A 20,822-nucleotide genomic window follows, 5' to 3' on the forward strand; every position below is an offset into this window, starting at 1 on the left:
ACCGTGCCGTGAAATTTAAATAGGAGGACTAACAATAATTATTATTCTTTTACAATTGGGAAAACTGAGGCCACAGTGGGTCGCCACTAGCCCAAGGTGCCATCACCACGTTGTAACTCAGGGGTTCCCTCCGACGGCCTCACAGGAACTCCAACTCCCTGAACAGAGCACCGTCCCATTATACAAACAGCTGCTCCCTTTCGTCCGGCTTTGGGCGCAGTTTGACGTCACAGAAGAGCTGCCTTGCCTCACCCCGGCCCTTCGGAAGCCCCGCCCCCTGCCCGGCTCCGCCTCGGCGGCGTTCGTCAAGCTCCGCCTCCAGCGCTCGTCCCCGCGCGGGTAGCCTTGGAGTGCCCCGCGCGGCCTCTCTTCCGGCCCCGCCCCTCCTGGCTGCCATGACAACGAGTCTGCGCCCCGCGCTCAGCTGCTTCTCCGGCGGAACCCAGGCTGGACCGCGGGCCCCGGCCTGGGGGCCACTGCTGCCACCGCCGCCGCCACCTCGTCTCCTCCCCGTCCCCGCCCAGCCCCAGGTCTCCCCGCCTCACTCGGGCCCGTGGCCGGGGTCACTCCCCGCCTCCCGTGCCCGCACGGATGCCGAAGGTGAAGGCGCTGCAGTGCGCCCTGGCGCTGGAGATCAGCTCAGTGAGTACCGGTAGCGCCTCCCACCCCCGGGCATTGGCTCAGGGACTCCCTCCGTCACCTCCGAGAGCCCGGAATCACCCCCAAACCTCCTTCACCCTCCGAATCATCCCTAGGGAGCGTCGACCTCACGCCCCTTCGGTCCTGCCCCACCTTGTTCTCATGAGCGCCCTCCCACTCCGGCCACGCAGAGGCCTGACCCCTGCTCCGCTACGCTGGCTTCAACCCGACTTCCAACTTGAGCGCTTTCAGATCGTTCCCAAATCACTTCAGAGTTCTTTCCTCGCTCCTAACTTTCCAGTGAGAGTGTATGTGCGCGGCGCGGGGGCTTTTCATTCCTCTTTCGGGCTCCAGTTCTCTTAGAGAATTGCCCCCGCCTTTCCCAAGTCTGGGGGTGGGGGTCGCATTTCCTCCCGAATCCCTTCAGGCACACCACTTCAGACCAGTTTCAAACCCGCATTACTGAAGGGGCCTTTCTTTATTCTGGCTTCGAAGGAGAATCTTCACATCCAACAACTGAAATGTGTCATTGCGCAAAGTACCTTGCCTTCCCTTCCAGGGCCTTACAGGAAAAACCCAACTCCTCAGAAATCACTTCAGGCCCCTCCCGTCCCCAGACCCTTCCGACTTTGTGCCAGCCATTGCAAGAAAGGCCCAGTCAGCTTTATGAGGGAAACACCTCCTTCTCCAACCTTGCAACCCCACCCCTTCACTCTCCAGACTTGCTCAAGAGGATGCTTTCCTCCATCCTCCTGTGGAAGTCCAGCTGGAGCAGAGAACCCCACTCATCCAGTGAAGGGGCTGGACCTCTCCATGCTAGGAGAAAACTCTATTCCCCTTGTTGATCTCAGAAGACTTCCAAGGGTTTTGAACTTCTTCCCCTGCATTCTTTAGAGAACCCTCTCATTCCCCTGTTTAGAGGAATACTCCCGCTTGTATGTTCTGGAGGAAATCTCCACAAGACCCTTTCCACACCCCGTTTTAGTCCTGCAGGCACAGACCTGTACGGAGTTTGGAACCAAAATTCACCATTCGGTCTCTTTTCACTCCTTCTTACTCAGTAAGTCTTCTTATGTATATTGCCTTCTGTTTGATCTCTTAGGAAAACTTGGGGGTTGAGAGTGCTGAAATATTACCATTACTTTCCTGGGTGCTGCAGCCAGGAGCCCTCTGCATTTCCTTCCTGTACACCCTACTGGCCAGGCTCCACTTAACCCATGCTTGCAGCATCCCGCCTTTCCTGGCTGGCCTTCGTCACGTTAGAATGAGGTTGCTGCAGCACAGAACTTAAACCCCTAGGAAAATCACAGGACTGTTTTAGGTCTTTTGTTAGGTCTTAAAGAAGGCAAGTGTGGGTGGGGCAGAGTGTGAGCCAGTGGTGGTGAAGTAGAAATTTTCTTGGACTCTCCCTTTATCTTCAAGCCTGCAGAGATTTTTCTCGGAAACTCCATAGCCCTAGCTTTGCTTGTTTTCCTCCCAAAGCTGCCATTTTTGACAACTTTTTGTAAAGTAAAATTAGTTTAGCAAGAAGAATGCACGAAGCTTTCTCGATCCCTTGGCCCAGGACACAAGTTAGTGAAACTCCTTCAGAGTTCAGCCTTAATAGATTTTGTTACTGGCTTCTTCCTCCTCCTGCCAACTAATGGTGTTTAGCAGTCTGGTGAGCGCAGCTGCCTGACTGGCTGGCTGCAGCTTCCCTAACGTTGCCAATACAAACTTTCTAAGAGGAAGTACTCTGTTGTAACTGATGACTGCTTGAAGGAGTCGGAGGAATAGCTACATTTCTCCTGAGTATTAGTTGTATTGCAGAAAGTGAATGACTGTGTAATTCACTGTATAATGGAGCTTTGTTACTTATCAGAGCTAAAGAAAACTATGCTGGTGGAAATAATATTTTTCCCCAACAAACATTTAAGTCACAGAATTTTATAGTTCCGAGACATCTTAGATGGAAATCATTGGGTTCAATCCCTTTTTACAGCCAAGAAAATCGATGCTTAGCATGGTTATTATTTATCTAGGATTGCACAACTGTTTAGAAGCAGATGTGCAAAATGTTTCCGAATTTTTGAACAACAAAAGCCTTTTAAAATGGCTCTGATGCTTAGAAGGAGCAAACAACGCCCCCGACCCCCCCCCCCCCGGCAAAAAAAAACCCCACTAGCAGACATACAAGTTAAACATGTTTGATTGATTGATTAATTTGGCTTTGATTGAATAGAAAGGTCATATGACCCTAGATATTTTTAACATCTTCATTTTGATTTTAGTTCCTTTCTTGTCTATTTCCTTTTTACATTTACATGGTTCAAGTTCAAGACTATAAAATGATACACTCAGAGAAGTGTTGCTTCCAGGCTCAAAACTATTTCCCACCTATACTCATCTGCTTTAACCATTTTCACTGGTTTTGATGTAAACAGATACACAAACTCTCTCTCACATACCACACAACATATATATATATATAAATAGATATTTGTTTTTATGAAATAGGTAGCATATAAACTATTCTGTACCTTTGCTTTTCTTCGTTCAGTATGTCCTGGAGATCACTCTGTATCTATTAAAACTGGCATCTTTCTCCCGAACTTTTTAAATGAAATTTTTCAAACATACAGAGTACTTAGAAGAATAGTTCAATGAATAACTGTAACCCATGACCATGTACATTAATTTGATTTGTCTATATGTATGTGTATGTTTATGTATAAATTTTTTATTTTTTTGCTAAAAATTGAAAATAAATTGACATAATGATACTCCACCTGTAAGTACTTCAGCATGTGTCTTCTGAAAATAAGGATATTAGCTGGGTATGATGACAGGCACCTGTAGTTCCAGCTACTCAGGGGACTGAGGCAGGAGGATTACCTGAGCCCAGGAGTTTGAGGCTGTAGTATGCTGTGAGCACACCTGTGAGTAGCCCTGCACTCCAGCCTGGGCAACACAGTAAGACCCTGTCTCTTAAATAAATACATACGTAAATAAAATTAAAAATAAGGAGATTGTTCTGTACAACCCCAACACCATTATTACACCTAAGATAATTGGTGAGAAATTCTTAATATTTAGTTCATATTCAAGTTCTTCTGGTTGTCCCAAACATGAGTTCCATAGTTAACTTTTTCAAACCGGGATCCAGTCAAGGTTTATATATTACCTTTAATCATTTGATTGATAGGTCTTTGTAGTTCATTTTAATATAGAGCAGTTCTATTTTTTTTTTTATTCCCACAATGTTCCTTTTTTTTCCTCAGTTGGTTTTGGGCAATTCATACACTCATGTCACCATCACCCAGATCAAGATTTGGAACACTTCCATCACCCCTCGCAATTCCCTTGTTCCCCTTTCAGGTCCATTCCAGACAGAACTGCTTTCCAGAGATAAATAAGTATAGGAGATGATGGAAATGTTAATTAGCTTGAATTAATCATTTCACAGTGTACATACCTGTAGCAAAACATCACTTTGTACAGTGTAAATATATGTAAGTTTTGACAAAAAAGAATGGATAAATATATTGTGGTATACACATACAATAGAATACTACTCCACAATTCAAAGGTACTACTGATAGAACCAACAACATGGATGAATCTCAAGAACATGCTGAGCAAAAGAAGTCAGATACTAAATATCACATACTATGTGGCTCCAATGTGAAGTTTAAGTACTGGCAAAGTAATCCATAGTGATAGAAATCGGAATAGTGTACACACACACCCCCTCACACACACACCTACCACATTTTCTTTATCCATTCATTCATTGATGGACACTTAGGTTGCTTCCATATCATGAGTATGGTGAATAATGCAGCAATGAATATGAGAGTGCAGATCTCTTCCATATACTAATTTCCTTTGGATACATACCCAGAAGTGAGATTGCTGGATTATATGGTAGTTCTATTTTTTAATTATTTGAGGAAATTTTTCTTTTTTTAAATTATTTGAGGAAATATGCTTTTTGTAATGGCTCTTCTAATTTACATGTCTACCAACGGCGTACAAGGGTTCCCCTTTCTCCACATTCTTTCCAACACTTACAATTTTTTGAATTTATTATAGTAGTCGTTCTAACATGTGCGAGGGCATATCTTATTATATTTTTGATTTGCACTTCCCTGATGATTAGAGATGGTAAGCACCTTTTCATACACCTGTTGGCCATTTGAGATATCTAGTCAGACCTCTTGCCCATTTTTAAAATTAGGTTTTTTGTTTTCTTGCTATTGAGTTTGGGTCCTTACATATTTTGGATATTAACCCCTTATCAGATTTTCTCCATTCTGTATGTTTACTGTTAGTGGTTTCCTTTGCTGTGTAGAAGCTTTTTACTCTGATGCTATCCATTCTCTTGTTGATGGTTGTTTGGGTTGTTTCCAGGTTATGGTTATTATTGGATAATACTATTATGAATATTCATTTTTGTAAAAATGTTTTTGTAGACATTACCTTTTGAACATACTTGGCTCGGTTACAGAATAGTTCATGTTGTATTATTGCCTGATTTTTTTCTTCTTTTTGTGGTGACATTCAATTTTTTCCCAATTACTATAAACTGGAAACTAGGTGTTATCTTTGATTGCCTGTTGAAAGTTGCAATCTCATTCTTCTCTAACCCTTCCATGCTTATTTTTTGCTGAAGTTTTGTGTTAGTGGTAATCTCATCTGTGTAATACTTTAGTAATATGAAAGTAAAAACATAGAAAGGTTTGGATGTGTCACACAACATTTTATGTTGCCCAACAGAGCCATATGACATGAGAGAAAATATATTGCTAAGAGGAAAGTGTGACTTTTCTCAATGAGTCTTTGGAGAATGATATGGTATGCTAAGTAACTTGTTTTTAAAGAGCATCGAAAGAATTATATTTTCCATCACTTACATTTTAAATCTTTAAAACATTTTATCTTTGATGGGAAGAAGTATTATTGCTTATTGCTGCTTTATCTCTTTACCTTCTTTTTATATTTAATATTTCAATTTTTATGAGCTTATTTGGGAAAATGGAAGATATTGGAGGTAAAGTAATAGTGTCAATTTGGGATTGCATGTAATTCTCACTTCATCTCATTACCTAACTCAAACTAATGATAGCACTGTGGCAGACAGATCTGGCTTCTTTCAATCACTACTCATCTGAACATTTATCTTTGTGATCCTTATCCAGGTTACTGTAGGTAGTGTCTCAGTCACAGTTAAGCCACAGTTGGTGGTAAATTTCGCTGGAATATAGACTTTAAAAAATTTTAACTATAAAATAGTTCAAATTTATAGAAAAAAAAACTGAATCCTTTGATGCCCCACCCCCCATTTAACAAATGATAAATTTTACATGTTTGCTGCAGATTTTTGTTTTTAAGAAATATAATGTTGCATGTAGGTGAGGCCTCTTCTGTACCTTTTACCTCTTCCTGACCACTTTTTCCTCCCTACCTTCCTTAAAATAACTAATATCCTGAAGTTGTAGTGTATTCTGTTTGTTCAGATTTTTGTACTTATTACTAAGTATTTGTGTATGTCTGTGTATAACCTATGCTGTAGTTTTGTTTTTAAATTTTGCACAAATAGTATCTTACTTGTATGTATCTTTCTGCAACCTGCTTTTTCTGATTCACTGTTTTTGAGATTTTTCAGTGTTGATTCTTGCAGGTCTAGTTCATTTCCTTCATTAGTATAAAATGGTATATGTTTATATTAACAGTGATATAATTTTTGTTCCTCTCTTAATGGACTTTTTATTAAATACTAGTAGTTAATGCTTTTTATTATTCAAAACAATGTTTCAATGAATATATTTGCACATATTTCCTAGTATCATTGTGTCTGTTGTTCTCAGGGGTGTATTGTGTGCCCTAGGGAGCATTTTACAAATTGACTAGACTACTTTTGTTTGTCACAGTGGTTGGGGAGTCCTGTGGTATTAATTGTTCGGTATCCTGCATGACTTGAATGTCTCATTGAATATGTAGATGAAAAACCTGTTTATAATTACTAGAGATTAATAACATAATAGCAGTTGATAATCAATTATCTGTTTATTTATAAACACAAAGTCTTTTTAAAAGGTTTTTAAAACGCATTTTACAGTAATGCAATTGCCATGTAAATTGAGGAAAGAGTACACTTTGGTTTGGCACTCTGCTAAGAGTTTACTTTTTTTGGAAAATCATGGCACCAGAGGCAATGCTGCTTGTGGTGTTTGAGTTGCTAGTATGGGATGTTTATCATCTCACGTTTGAAACTGCCCATTTCACATAGATTCTGTGTATAGGTGCAAATATATCTTCCAGTGTAGTCTTGCCCAAGCATTTACATGTTAGAAATGTGTATTTTCTTATAAAGTATTTCTGTATTTTTTCAAACTTTAATTAGGATATTGGTTTATTGTTTAGTTATATGTATAGGTAAGTTGAAAATATTTTCTGTAAAAGGATGATTTTGGGTCTTATAGAATGGTGACCCAGTGCTCTAGGGAGTAGATCTAGAAATGGAACTATTGAGTCTCAGGGTATCCGGTTAGTTTCATAGGACTGTCATAACAAATTATGACAAACGTGGTTGCTTAAAACAACAGAAATTTATTCCCTCACATTTCTGGAGGCCAGAGTACAAAATAAAAGTGTCAGCAGAACGGTGCTCCTTTCAAAAGCTCTAGGGGAGAATCTTTCCTGCCTCTTCTAGTTTTTGATGGTTCCAGGCATTCCTTGGATTGTGGCTGCTTAACTCCAATCTCGGATCCTAGAGGTTTCCTTTTCTGTGACTACCAATATCCTTTGTCCTTTAAAAGTGTATTCTTGTTTTCTTCTTCTTGTTAAATATATTTTGGATACTAAACCTTTATTGGTTATATGTAATGGAATTTTCAAAGATCGTCTAGTTGAAGTTTATATTTTACTTTGTTTTTGCTCTTTTTAGTACTGCATGTTTTTCATTTTCTAATTTTTTCGTTTCTGGTAAACAAAGAATGCTATTGATTTTTAAAATGATTATTTTACTTGACAAACTTGTATATATTTATTGTGTTATTGATTTTTTAAATTAAGTTTTTTATGGAACTATAGCATATATTCATAAAGTACACAAATCGTAAATGTATAATCACCAATAATTACAATATTATCAGAACCCCAGATTGCTCCATTGGGCTGTCTCCCTCCTGCCGCTTCACCTACCCCTGTTCCTCTCCCAAAGGTAACCACATCTTGACTTCTATTACAATATATTTTGAAGTTTTGAAATCTAGCTATATCTATCTATGATCTGTCTGTTTTGTATGGTCTGAATTCTTTTATGTCTAACCAATATGTGGGAGTTTATCCTTGTGGTTTATGAGGCAATAGCCCTTTTTTCCCTTCTTAAATGAATATACCACTATTTATTCATCCTATTGTTGATGGACATTCTCATTGTTTCTAGTTTGGGGATATTACAAATTGTGCTCCTATGAGCATTCTTGTATATATCTTTGTTGCACATTTTATATTTTAATTTTGGATGCAACATTAAATAACATGAAATAACATTATTTCAATAGTTGTATTTTTTATGTGGAAAATGACGTTGTTTGAAAATAGACAGTTTTGACTTTTGCAGTACAATCCTTTGTCTGGTTTGTTTTGTTTTGTTTTTTTGCCTTGTCTTTATGTTGATGGCTAGAATTTCTAGTATAGTGTTTAATGTTAGGGATAACAAAGTAGGTATCTTTGTCGTTTTTTCTGATTTTAAATTATGCTTCTGAAGTCTCACCATCATTAGATCAAATCCTATGAAATTGCTGATGATGGGCCATTTTTTTGGCTTAAAAAAACCTCAGCCATTTCAAATGCAGTTGAACCTAATAGAATATTGGCTGCAGGGTTTTCATTTATTGAGTTAATGCAGTTCCCTTCTATTCTAATTTTAAAAAATCCTGAATGTTGAGTTATTTGGGATTTTTTTTAATCCAGTGAAATTATTATATAATAATGCTTTCATAGTCTGTAAAAAAATGACACTTTTTGATGTTGAACTATTCCTATTCCTGTAATAAGTTCTTTTAAGTCAGGATGTACAGTTTTTACCCTATTTTGCTGGATTTGATTGGCTCATTTTTTATTTAGAATCTTTTATTTGTATTTGTAGAGAGATTTTAGCTTTATGAGTCAACTACTTCTTTTCACTTATTTTTAAAACATTTATTTTGAAATATTTCAGACATATAGGAAGTTATAGAGTAACATTTAATGAACACCTGTGTACCCATCCAGGTGAAGCATCCTGTAAATCTCTGCCTGATAAAATCCCTTTTTCCTTCTTCTTTTTGGCCAATTGGTATCCTGAATTTTGTATTTACCACTCCTCTGCAATTTGCAATATTTTTTCTCATTGTAATATCTGCCTTTAAGGCACTTGATTTGCTTCCAGTTGCTGTTTAACTGGCATCTCAAAGCTATTGATAATGTTTTAAAATCATTTGGCTCTAAATATTTTATAATTTTTATTATGATTTCTACTTTAGCTTATGAACTATCTAGGATTTGTTTTAATTCCAAGATGCATAAGATTTACGTGTGTGTAACACTCTCCCATACTCATACTCTCCCCCCTACCTATACACATACATACCTACACATATACATATATATTATCTTTTATTGTGGTATTTTAATGAATTACATTGGGGTCATGTATTAGGGTTCTCCAGAAAAACAGAACCAATAGGATATACAATATAGTTATTTAATAGGGAATTTATTATGGGGATTGGCTCACTTGACGATGACGGCTTTGCAGTCCCATGATATGCTGCCTGCAAGCTGTCTGCAAGCTGCAGAACCAGGGAACCTTGGTGATGTAATTCAATCTGAGTACAAAGGCCTGAGAACCAGGTGTAAGTCTTGGAGTCTGAAGGGTTGAGAACCTGCAGTTCTGTTATCCAAGGGCAGGAAAAGATGGATGTCCGAGCTCAAGGAGAGAGAGCACATTTGCCCTTAATCTGACCTTTTGTTCTATCCTCGCACTCAACAGATGGTATAATCCCTGCCCACATTGGTGAGGGTGGTCTTTGTTACTCAATCTGCTGATTCAAATACTAATCTCTTATGGAAACATCCTCACAGACACACCAAGAAATAATGTTTACCAGCTACTCGCGTATCCCTTAACCCAGTGAAGTAGATACATAAAATTAACCATCATAGCTAGTGAACAAGGTCTCTATGATATTATGTTTGTTATTTCCTTTGTGTCCTGATACTTATCCAGTTGTTGTAAATGCTCTCTACTTGCTTAAAATAATATATAATCTCATTTGTTGGATGTATGGCTCTATCTGTCATTATCACACCAATCTTACTTATTCTGAAATTCAATTCCATATTAAATTTTTTGTCTGCATGATCTACCCGTTTGTAATGGAGAGGTATTAAAATCTTCACTATGATTATGTATTTTCACTTTATCCTTGATGTATTTCAGTACACTGTGATGTATAGAGCTGTGGATTTATTTGTTTATTCTGTTTTGCACTGGGTGTATGCTTTCCACTTGAGAATTTAAGGTTTTCTGTAGTTCTTGAAAATTCTTAGCTATCATATTATTTTTTATTTTTTGTTATTATTGTACTTTAAGTTTTAGGGTACATGTGCACAATGTGCCGGTTTGTTACATATGTATACATGTGCCATGCTGGTGTGCTGCACCCATTAACTCGTCATTTAGCATTAGGTATGTCTCCTAATGCTATCCCTCCCCCCTCCCCCCACCCCACAACAGTCCCCAGAGTGTGATGTTCCCCTTCCCGTGTCCATGTGTTCTCATTGTTCAATTCCCACCTATGAGTAAGAATATGCGGTGTTTGGTTTTTTGTTCTTGCGATAGTTTACTGAGAATGATGATTTCCAATTTCACCCACGTCCCTACAAAGGACATGAACTCATCATTTTTTATGGCTGCATAGTATTCCATGGTGTATATGTGCCACATTTTCTTAATCCAGTCTATCATTGTTGGACATTTGGGTTGGTTCAAAGTCTTTGCTATTATGAATAGTGCCGCAATAAACCTACGTGTGCATTTGTCTTTATAGCAGCATGATTTATAGTCCTTTGGGTATATACCCAGTAATGGGATGGCTGGGTCAAATGGTATTTCTAGTTCTCAATCCCTGAGGAATCGCCACACTGACTTCCACAATGGTTGAACTAGTTTACAGTCCCACCAACAGTGTAAAAGTGTTCCTATTTCTCCACATCCTCTGCAGCACCTGTTGTTTCCTGACTTTTTAATGATTGCCATTCTAACTGGTGTGAGATGGTATCTCATTGTGGTTTTGATTTGCATTTCTCTGATGGCCAGGGGAAAGGATTCCCTGTTTAATAAATGGTGCTGGGAAAAGTGGCTAGCCATATGTAGAAAGCTGAAACTGGATCCCTTCCTTACAGCTTATACAAAAATTAATTCAAGATGGATTAAAGACTTAAACGTTAGACCTAAAACCATAAAAACCCTAGAAGAAAACATAGGCATTACTATTCAGGACATAGGCATGGGCAAGGACTTTATGTCTAAAACACCAAAAGCAATGGCAACAAAAGCCAAAATTGACAAATGGGATCTAATTAAACTAAAGAGCTTCTGCACAGCAAAAGAAACTACCATCAGAGTGAACAGGCAACCTACAAAACGGGAGAAAATTTTCGCAACCTACTCATCTGACAAAGGGCTAATATCCAGAATCTACAATGAACTCAAACAAATTTACAAGAAAAAAACAAACAACCCCATCAAAAAGTGGGCAAAGGATATGAACAGACACTTCTCAAAAGAAGACATTTATGCAGCCAAAAGACACATGAAAAAAGCTATCATATTTTTGAGTATTGTTTTTCTGCTGTTCTGTCTTACCTTCTGGCAGTACTATTAGATATGTATTGGAACTTTTATCTATTCTCAGTGTTTCTTAAGAGCTTTATTTATTATTCTTTAAATTTATCAGGCAGCCCTTGATCCAGAACAGGTTCAGAGAGGCTCCTAAATGCTTTTTTTTAACATTAAAAAAAAAACTTCTTGTTTTTAGATAATTCTTCAATATTAAATTTGTACTTAATAATTTAAAATTTATCTCCTCTACTGGGATTTTTAACTTAATTGACTAAATTTTCCAAAATTCTCATTTAGTCTCTCTTTTTAAATATCTGCCAATTTTCATTCTTACCGGTATATATTGACTTTATATTTTGTGACTGTGAAATTTCCCTATTATTTCTAGTAGCACATTTTGCAATAGGTCACAACTAAGATGTTTGAAAATACATTGTTTTACTTCTTCCTTTTCAACCTGTGTGCCTTTTATTTCTTTCATTTCCAGATATCTTTTTCTTGTCCTGCACTGGCTGGAACCTATGGTGCATTGTGGTATAGAGGTGTTGAGAGTGGACATTCTTAACTTTTTGCTGATATTAGCGGCAATTATTCAGTCTTTCAGTGTCAAGTATGTTTGATATCAGATTTAGGCTTTTGCATAGATATTCTTTTTCAGTTGAGGAAATTTCCTTCTGAGTTTGCTGAGAACACTTATTATGAATGAGGCTTAAATTTTGTCAAATGCTTTTTTTCCAAACAGAAAATCAATTAAAAGAATTTCGAAGATTTAATGCTGTAATATACCTTTTAGAAGTGATTTAATAAGCCTGGTGCAGTGGCACATGCTTGTAATCCCAGTGCTTTGTGAGGCTGCGGTGGGAGGATCACTTGAGCCTAGGAGTTTGAGACCAGTCTGGGCAACATAGTGAGACCCCATCTCTGAAAAAAAAAATTAGGCAGGCATGGTGGCACCTGCTTGTAGTCTTAGCCACTTGGGAGGTTGAGGTGAGAGGATTCCTGGAGCCCAGGAGTTTGAGGCTGCAGTGAGCTATGATCACGCCACTGCATTCTAGCCTGGGCAACAGAGCAACGCCTCATATCTTAAAAAAAAAATAACTTAATTACATCCCACAAATTTTGATACGTTGTGTTTTCACTTTTATTCAGTTGGAAGTTTTTTTCTAATTTGTCTTATAATTTCTTCTTTGACCTATGAGTGATTTAGGACCCTATTATTTAATTTCCAAATATTTAGGTATTTTTTTCAGATATTTTCCCATTATTGATTTCTAGTTTAATTTCATTCTGGTTAGAGAATATACTCTGCATGATTTTTAAAAAAATATTTATGTCCTTTTATGTTGATTGAGACTTGTTTTATGACTCACAGTATCATCTATCATGGTGAATGTTTTTATGTGCTCTTGGAAAAAAATACGTGTATCCTTCTGTTGTTGGATGAAGTACTCTGTAAATGTCGTTTAGGTCAAATTAGTAAATATTGCTTATGTCTTCTATATCTTTAATGATTACTTGACTGCTTATTTTTGTTAGTTATTGAAAGGGAAGTACTGAAATTCAAATGTGTAATTTTTTGCTTACTTTGACACTGTATAATTAGATGCTATTATATTTAATTTAATTTGTTTGTGTTAGTAAATCAAACTTTTAATCAATATGAAATGTTCCACTTTATCCTTGGTGATTTTTCTCTTTCTGAAGTCTACTTTATGTCATATTAACATAACTACCCCAGCTTTTATGATTAGTAATTGGATGATAGATCTTTTTCCTCATTTCAGTTTTATCCTTAGTCTTTATCTTTTTGAAGTTGCAATATTATTCACATCCCATGAAATGTTCTTTTTTTTTTTTTTTTTTTTTTGGATATGGAGTCTCACAGTGTTGCCTAGGCTGGTGTGCAGTGGTGCGATCTTGTCTCACTGCGACCACCGCCTCCTGGGTTCAAGCAGTTCTCCTGCCTCAGCCTCCCGAGTAGCTAGGATTACAGGTGCCTGCCACCACGCCCAGTTAATTTTTTCTATTTTTAGTAGAGATGGGTTTTCACTATGTTGGCCAGGCTGGTCTCAAACTCCGGACCTCATGATCCACCTGCCTCATCCTCCCAAAGTGCTGGGATTACAGGTGTGAGCCACCAGGCCTGACTGAAATGTTCCCTTTTAAAGTGTACAATTTAGTAAATTTTAGTATATTCACAAAGTTGTGCAAAAATCACTACTAATTTCAGAACATTTTCACCATCATATAAAAAAATCCTGTATCTGTTAGTAGTCATTCCCTATTCTCCCTCTCCCACCAGCCCCTGGATCTAATTCCCGTATCTGTAGATTTGCCTATACTGGACATTTCTATAAATGGAATCAAACAATATGTGGCCTTTTGTATCTTACTTTTTTTTACTTAACATAATGCTTTTAAGGTTCATCCCTCTTGTAGCATGTATCAGTACTTTCTTTCTTTTTATGGTGAATAATATTTCATTGTATGGACATACCATATTTTGCCTATCCATTAATCAGTTTGTTAGAGTAGACAGCCAAAAATGAGCAGACAGGGTTGCCTCTGGGAAAAGAAGTCCTGGATACTCTGCCCACTGACAGTCAGCAAAAAAGACAGCAAAAAGAGTGGCTACACCTGGCCTTGTGCTTTTAAAACTTTTTTCACTTAACATAATGCTTTTAAGGTTCATCCATGTTGTAGCACGTAATAGTAGTTTATTTCTTTTTATGGCCAAAAAAATAGTTGGATCATAGTTTTGAATCCATTCTGCCAATCTATACCTTTTGGTTGGAGTGTTTAGTCAATTTATCTTTAATGTAACCACAGATAAGATTTACTTGTGTCATTTTGTCATTTGTTTTCTGTGACTATTTTGTCTATTCCTCCACTATTGCTTTTTTTGTGTTAATTATTTTTTAGTGTGCCACTTACATTTTCTTTTTCTTAAGCTGTAGTTTTAAAGTTACTTTCTTAGTGCTTGTCTGGGGTTTACAATTAGCATCTTAATTTATAATCTAGTATGGATTAATACTAACTTATTTTCACTATTACATAAAACCTTTGCTTCTATTTTGTTCTATTCTCCCTCCCTTCCTTTATATTATTCTCATACAAATTACATTTTTATAAATATAAGTACACCAGCACAGTTTTATAATTGTTGCTTTCTGTAATTGTCTTTGAAATAAAATAGGAGAAATAAGAGAAAATGCATTTACACTGTTTTTATATTTATATAGTTTCATTTACTGGTGCTCTTTTTTCTTCTTAATGTGGATATGAGCCTATGTCTAGTATCCTTTCAGTTCAACCTGAAAGATTCTCTTTAAGTATTTTTGATAGGGAAGTTCTGCTAGTGATGAGCTATCTCATTTGTTTATTTGGGAATCACTTAGTTTTACTTCCTTTTTGAAAGAAAATTTTTGTGGGTATTGAATTATTGTTTGAAAGTTTTCTTCTGTCAGCAATTTGAGTCAGTTATCACTCTGCCTACTGGATTCATGTTCTGATGAGAAATCAGCCGTTAATCTTATTGAAGATTATTGATGCCTGCTGAATCACTTCTATCTTGCTGTTTTCAAGATTCTCTCTTCTTGAGAGTTCATTGGATTATCTTCTTTTTTTCTTTTTTGAGATGGAGTCTTGCTCTGTTGCCCAGGCTGGAGTGCAGTGGTGTGATCTTGTCTCACTGCAACCTCTGCCTCCCCGGTTCAAGCAATTCTTCTGCCTCAGCCTCTTGAGTAGCTGGGATTACAGGCATGTGCCACCATGCCCAGCTAATTTTTGTGTTTTTAGTAGTGATGGGGTTTCGCCATGTTGGCCAAGCTGGTCTCGAACTCCTGACCTCAGGAGATCCACCCATGTGGGCCTCCCAGAGTGCTGGGATTCCAGGCGTGAGCCACCACGCCCGGATAGATTATCTTCTATTGAAAGTTTATTAGGTGCACAGGTTGGAGTTCTGTGATCTTTTAAAAAGTTTTAAATTTTTTTTTCTGTAGAGAGAGGCTCTCACTATGTTGCCCAGGCTGGTCTTGAACTCCTGGCGTCAAGTTATCCTCCCTTGATTTCTTTGATCTTGTTGGATTCTTTTATTGGTTTTCTTTAAACATCAGAAGATTTCATATATCATTTCTTGTGATATCCTTTCTGAGGCTCCCATTCTATTTATTTGACTGTGCTTGGTGGTATCCCACAGGTCTGAAACTCTGTTCATTTTTCCTTCTGTTAATCAGACTGGATAATCTTAATTGACATATTTTCAGGTTCCCTTATTCTTTCTTCCGACAGCTCATATCTCCTCTTGAACTTCTCTAGTGAATTTTTAATTCAATTTTGGCACTTTTTTAACTCTAGAATTTTTATTTGGTTCTGTTAAAAATTTTTATCTCTTTATTGATATTTCTTATTTGATGAGACAGCATTGCCGTACTTTCATTTAGATCATTAGACAAGATTTCCTTTAGTTCTTTGTATTATTTACAATAGATTTCAGATCTTTGTTTAGTAAGCCCAACTTCTGGGCTTCCTCAGGGACAGTTTTTATTGACTGCTCTTTTTTTTCCCCCCATGTATAGGCTGTGCTTCCTATTTCTTTGCATGTTGCAATTTTTGTTGAAAATTAGACTTTTTAAATTACATGGGACTGTGTAAATCAGAGCTCCCTCCCTTTCTCCTGAATTTGTTATTGTCTGGTATTATTGTTTTTTGTTTGTTTAATTAATTTCCTGAACTAACTTTGTAAAATCTGTAATCTTTGTCATGTGTAGCCACTGACGGCTTTGCTCAATTAGCTTTATGTTCTCCTAAAGAGTGGCCTTCTATTTCCTTAAATGTTTGAACCAAGATGTCTTTCAGCCATTGTCAAGGTTCTCTGTGTATATGTTGGGGTATGCTTTCTGTGCCCTGGCGCCATTTAGAACTCTGCCTTAGCCTTCACTTCCAACTTTCTCAAAGCCTCAAGGTCAGCCAGAGGTGAAGGGTTATGGCTTTCTCAGATCATTTCTCGGCACATGAACAGCTTTGCACATGTGCATGCTCTTCTAAATTGCCAAGTCTATGTCATAGCTTGCCAAGGTGATTTAAGTCAACCACCTTGCTAGGTATTTTCTGTTTGTCCCATCTGATTTCTTTTAACCTCCCTTTTCTGGCTTTCTTTTTGGAAAGCTGCTGGGTGTTTTTTTAAGAGATAGCAGAATTTGTAGAATTGTAGATGAAAAAAACAATGCCTTCTTGCATATGTTACAAATTGGATAGAGCTTCAGCAGTTTCCAATGAGGACAATTAGAGCAGTACTGTCCAGAAAAAATATAAGAGCCTCAAATTTGAGGCAAGGATGTAATGTTAAATTTTCTAATAGCTACATTAAAAAAAGTTAAAGTAGTAGGCCAGGTGCGGTGGCTCATGCCTGTAATCCCAGCACTTTGGGAGGCCGACATGGGCAGATCACAAGGTCAGGAGATTGAGACCGTCCTGGCTAACACAGTGAAACCCCGTCTCCATTAAAAATACAAAAAATTAGCCTGGTGTGGTGGCGGGTGCCTGTAGTCCCAGCTACTTAAGGCTGAGGTAGGAGAATGGCGTGAACCTGGGAGGCGGAGCTTGCAGTGAGCCTAGACCGTGCCACTGTACTGCAGCCTGGATGACAGAGCGAGACACCGTCTCAAAAAAAAAAAAAAAAGTTAAAGAGGTAGTCAAAAGTAATAATATGTTTTATTTAAATCAATGTATTCAAAATATCCTTTCAACATGCAATTAATATAACAGTTATTAATGAAATGTTTTACAGATTTTTTTTTACTGAGTCTTAAAAACCCATTGCATATTTTACACTTACAGCCCTTCTTAAGTTAGACTAGTTGTATCTCTGGGCGTAATTGGCTAGTGACTACCATTTTGGACAGCACAGATTTAGAGGGAATCTAAGACGATTTTAGTTTTAATGAGGCAAAGCAAGAAATGAACCTTATGGACAGAATGAGATTTGTTGAGGACCCTGGTTTTAATGATCAGTTGGGAATATATTAGAGCAAAAGTGGTACATAGAGTAAGAGGGAGATGGAGTCAAATAGCTGGCAGAGAAGATAATTAGTATGTACAAAAGGATGTGAAGTATTTGTCATTTATTCAATGTAATAGTGTGGTAAGATGGCAGGTTATATGGTTTTTAATCTAATAATTGTGATAGTATTAATGAATGTTCTGTCAAGCACTGCTGTAAGCAGTTTGAATATATTAACTTATTTAATCTTATGACTCATTTACTTTGTGACCTTAAGTTAGTAGATCACTTTAACTTTCCCGGGGCTCCGTTTATTTCACATATAAAAAACTCAAAGTTAGACTAGATAATCTCTATGCTTTTTCTTAATACTGAAAGTCTGTATCTTTGGATACAATGATGAGGAAAAGAAAATTTCTGTCCTCAGGAAATTTATGATCAAGAGGTGGTATGTACCCTCTTAATTAAAATGCATGTACACAATAATTTGTACCATAATTACAAAATGCTACAGAAATTTAAGACATACTTACTTGCATATAGTAAGTTCATAATAAATGTTTGAATTAGGTTGACTTGAATAATGGTGAATCAAGAGAAATTTGGTGTAGGAAATGTTCATTGATGTATGTCTTGGCAGGTGGTAGGAATAAATGAGGAGGAGATGGAATGGAGTAGTAGGGAGTTACTGCTCCTTACATTGTATTATATTATGTTACATTATACAGTGATGAAAGAACATGAGTCAAGAAAAGAGAACAATAAAAAATATACTTTGAATGTGTTGTTGGGAGTGTTGGGTAATATTATATTGTACTCAAATCTTAGAGAGCCTTTAATATCCTGCTAAGGGTGTGGGTGATCACTGGCAATAGAATATGGTAGGTACTGGAGAGACTGTGCTATGTGTTATGTAATAACCACACATTTTTTTGCGTATATTTTCTGTCAATCACAATGAGGATAGTTAAGTGCAATTTAATATGCACTTAACTATATAAGTGCACTCCAGCCTGGGTGACAGAGCGAGACTCCATCTAAAAAAAAAAAAAAAAGGATGTATGATATTTTACTTAATGACTGTTTCTTGGTACTTCTTTCTGTAAGTCTTTTTTTCCCCCTAAAACTGCAGCTTTTGGTTAATTATGACCAATTGTGTTTCTTACTTTTTAATTTCCTTCTTTCTCACTTTCTTTCCTTCCTTCTCGCCTTCCTTCCTTCCCTTTTTCCTTCTTTCTTTTCTACTTTTTCTCCAGAACCTACTCTATTCTGTGGACTTTTCTAGGCACTGAGGACACATGGTAAACAAGGGAAAATCCTCCCCTCTGGGAGCTTTTATTGTAATGAGGGAAACAGACAGTTAAGTTATATGCACTTAACTATATAACTAAATAAGTTAAAGTAAAAAGTACTTTATTGGGCTAGAAACTTTCAATTTATTAGCTTTGAAACTTTGTCATATGACTTTTGATGAAGGTATCTATGGACTGTGATTTTGGGTGATAGAAGTCAGATTTGTGGTTTTTATCAGCGTTTTTTTAATTCTCTAATATCGTGTTTTATTTCTGCTGAGTGTTAATCCTTTGTGATTAAGTGATGCTGAATAACTTTATGTCAGCATTCAGCATAAAGTGGGAGCCTCAGGCTGACTGTTTAAAACTATTAGTGTCTGTCCCAAGAGCTAGTACATAGAACTTCAAATGTGGCACAAGTAACCAAATGGAAAATTGTAGTTTTCTCAGAGGGATGGAAGTTATAAAAGCATTTCATTTAACTCTGTAAACACTAGTCTCTGTCTCTCTCTATTTGTGAGTATTTTTTATTAGATTACCAGACTAATATTTTTATGTAATATTTGATAAGTTATTTTAGTAGGATGGTTCAGGGAATTTATAAAGCAGTTACATCCATTTTATCTAATTTCTTTCAGGTAACTTGTCCAGGAGTCGTGCTTAAAGACAAAGAGGACATCTATCTTAGCATCTGTGTGTTTGGCCAATACAAAAAGACACAATGTGTCCCAGCCACTTTTCCCCTGGTCTTCAATGCCAGAATGGTGTTTGAAAAGGTGAGTTCAAATATCAGATCAAGTATTAACAAACGAAAAATCAAAGTGGTTCCAATTTTTGAATAAAAGCCTATAACACAAATTATTACTGCTGACTGTGTGCTTTGGTTTAATTCAAAAGGACATTTGTAACCTAAGCCTGGAAGCTTGAAAATTTGCATTAAATATGCATTGAATCAGTTGCCTTTTTTCCCTTGATTAGCTTATTCCTAAAATTGATTTAGTGGACTTTATGTAACATAGAATCTTGATTTCTAAATAATGATTTTCATTAAAAGAGAGCAAAGTCATTAATAGATAAGAATATATCAGCCGTGTGCGGTGGCTCATGCCTGCAATCCCAGCACTTTGGGAGGCCGAGGCGGGTGGATCACCTGAGGTCAGGAGTTCGAGACCAGTCTGGTCAACATGGGGAAACCCTGTCTGTTCTAAAAATACAAAAAATAGCCAGCTGTGGTGGCACCTGCCTATAATCCCACTTACTCGGGAGGCTGAGGCAGGAGAATTGCTTGAACCTGGGAGGTGGAGGTTGTAGTGAGAGGAGATAGCGCCACTGCACTCCAGCCTGGGTGACAGAACAAGACTCCATCTAAAAAAAAAAAAAAAAAAAAAGAATATATGATATTTTACTTATGACTGTTTCTTGGTACTTCTTCCTATAAGTCTTTTTTTTCCCCCTAAAACTGCAGCTTTTGGTTAATTATGACCAATTGTGTTTCTTACTTTTTAATTTCCTTCTCACTTTCTTTCCTTCCTTCTCGCCTTCCTTCCTTCCCTTTTTCCGTCTTTCTTTTCTTCTTTTTCTCCAGAACCTACTCTATTCTGTGGACTTTTCTAGGCACTGAGGACACATGGTAAACAAGGCAAAATCCTCCCCTCTGGGAGCTTTCATTGTAATGGGGGAAACAGACAATAACCAAATAAATATGTGAATAATTTTAGATAGTGATAAGTGCATGAAGAGAATAATGGGCGGGTAAGGGGATTTGGGGGATTGTCTATTTCAAAAGGTGGTCAGAGAAGGCAATAACATTTAAGCTGAGCCTGAATTATGAGACTATATTACTCTTATTTGAAGGTCTAGGAGAAGAGCATTTTAAGCAGAGGAATAACAAATATAAAGGCTTGTAGTTGAAAATAATCTTGATGGGTTGGAGGAACACCAAGAAGGCCTGGTATGATCATGGTAACAGGAGGAAGAATGCTAGCAGAGGAAGTTGGAGACGGAGGCAGCACAAGCT

General features: G+C 37.3%; 1 protein-coding gene across 7 annotated transcripts in view; it reads left to right on the top strand.

Moving 5' to 3' along the window:
* Positions 1-309: 309 nt before the first annotated feature.
* Positions 310-20,822, top strand: part of SPATA6 (spermatogenesis associated 6) — a 171,734-nt gene continuing 151,221 nt past the window's right edge. The window contains exons 1-2 of one of the 7 annotated variants that reach the window (XM_004025755.5): positions 310-642; positions 19,444-19,581. In XM_004025755.5, the coding sequence (XP_004025804.1) occupies positions 592-642; positions 19,444-19,581 (189 nt within the window). In that variant the 5' untranslated portion in view covers positions 310-591. Of the gene's footprint in view, positions 643-19,443; positions 19,582-20,822 lie in introns of those variants that run through there. The other 6 variants (XM_004025756.5, XM_019018104.4, XM_055358871.2 and 3 more) reach the window with 6 other exon arrangements.

Source organism: Gorilla gorilla, chromosome 1 (assembly GCF_029281585.2).
Source record: "Gorilla gorilla gorilla isolate KB3781 chromosome 1, NHGRI_mGorGor1-v2.1_pri, whole genome shotgun sequence".
In the NCBI taxonomy this organism is placed as follows: domain Eukaryota; kingdom Metazoa; phylum Chordata; class Mammalia; order Primates; family Hominidae; genus Gorilla; species Gorilla gorilla.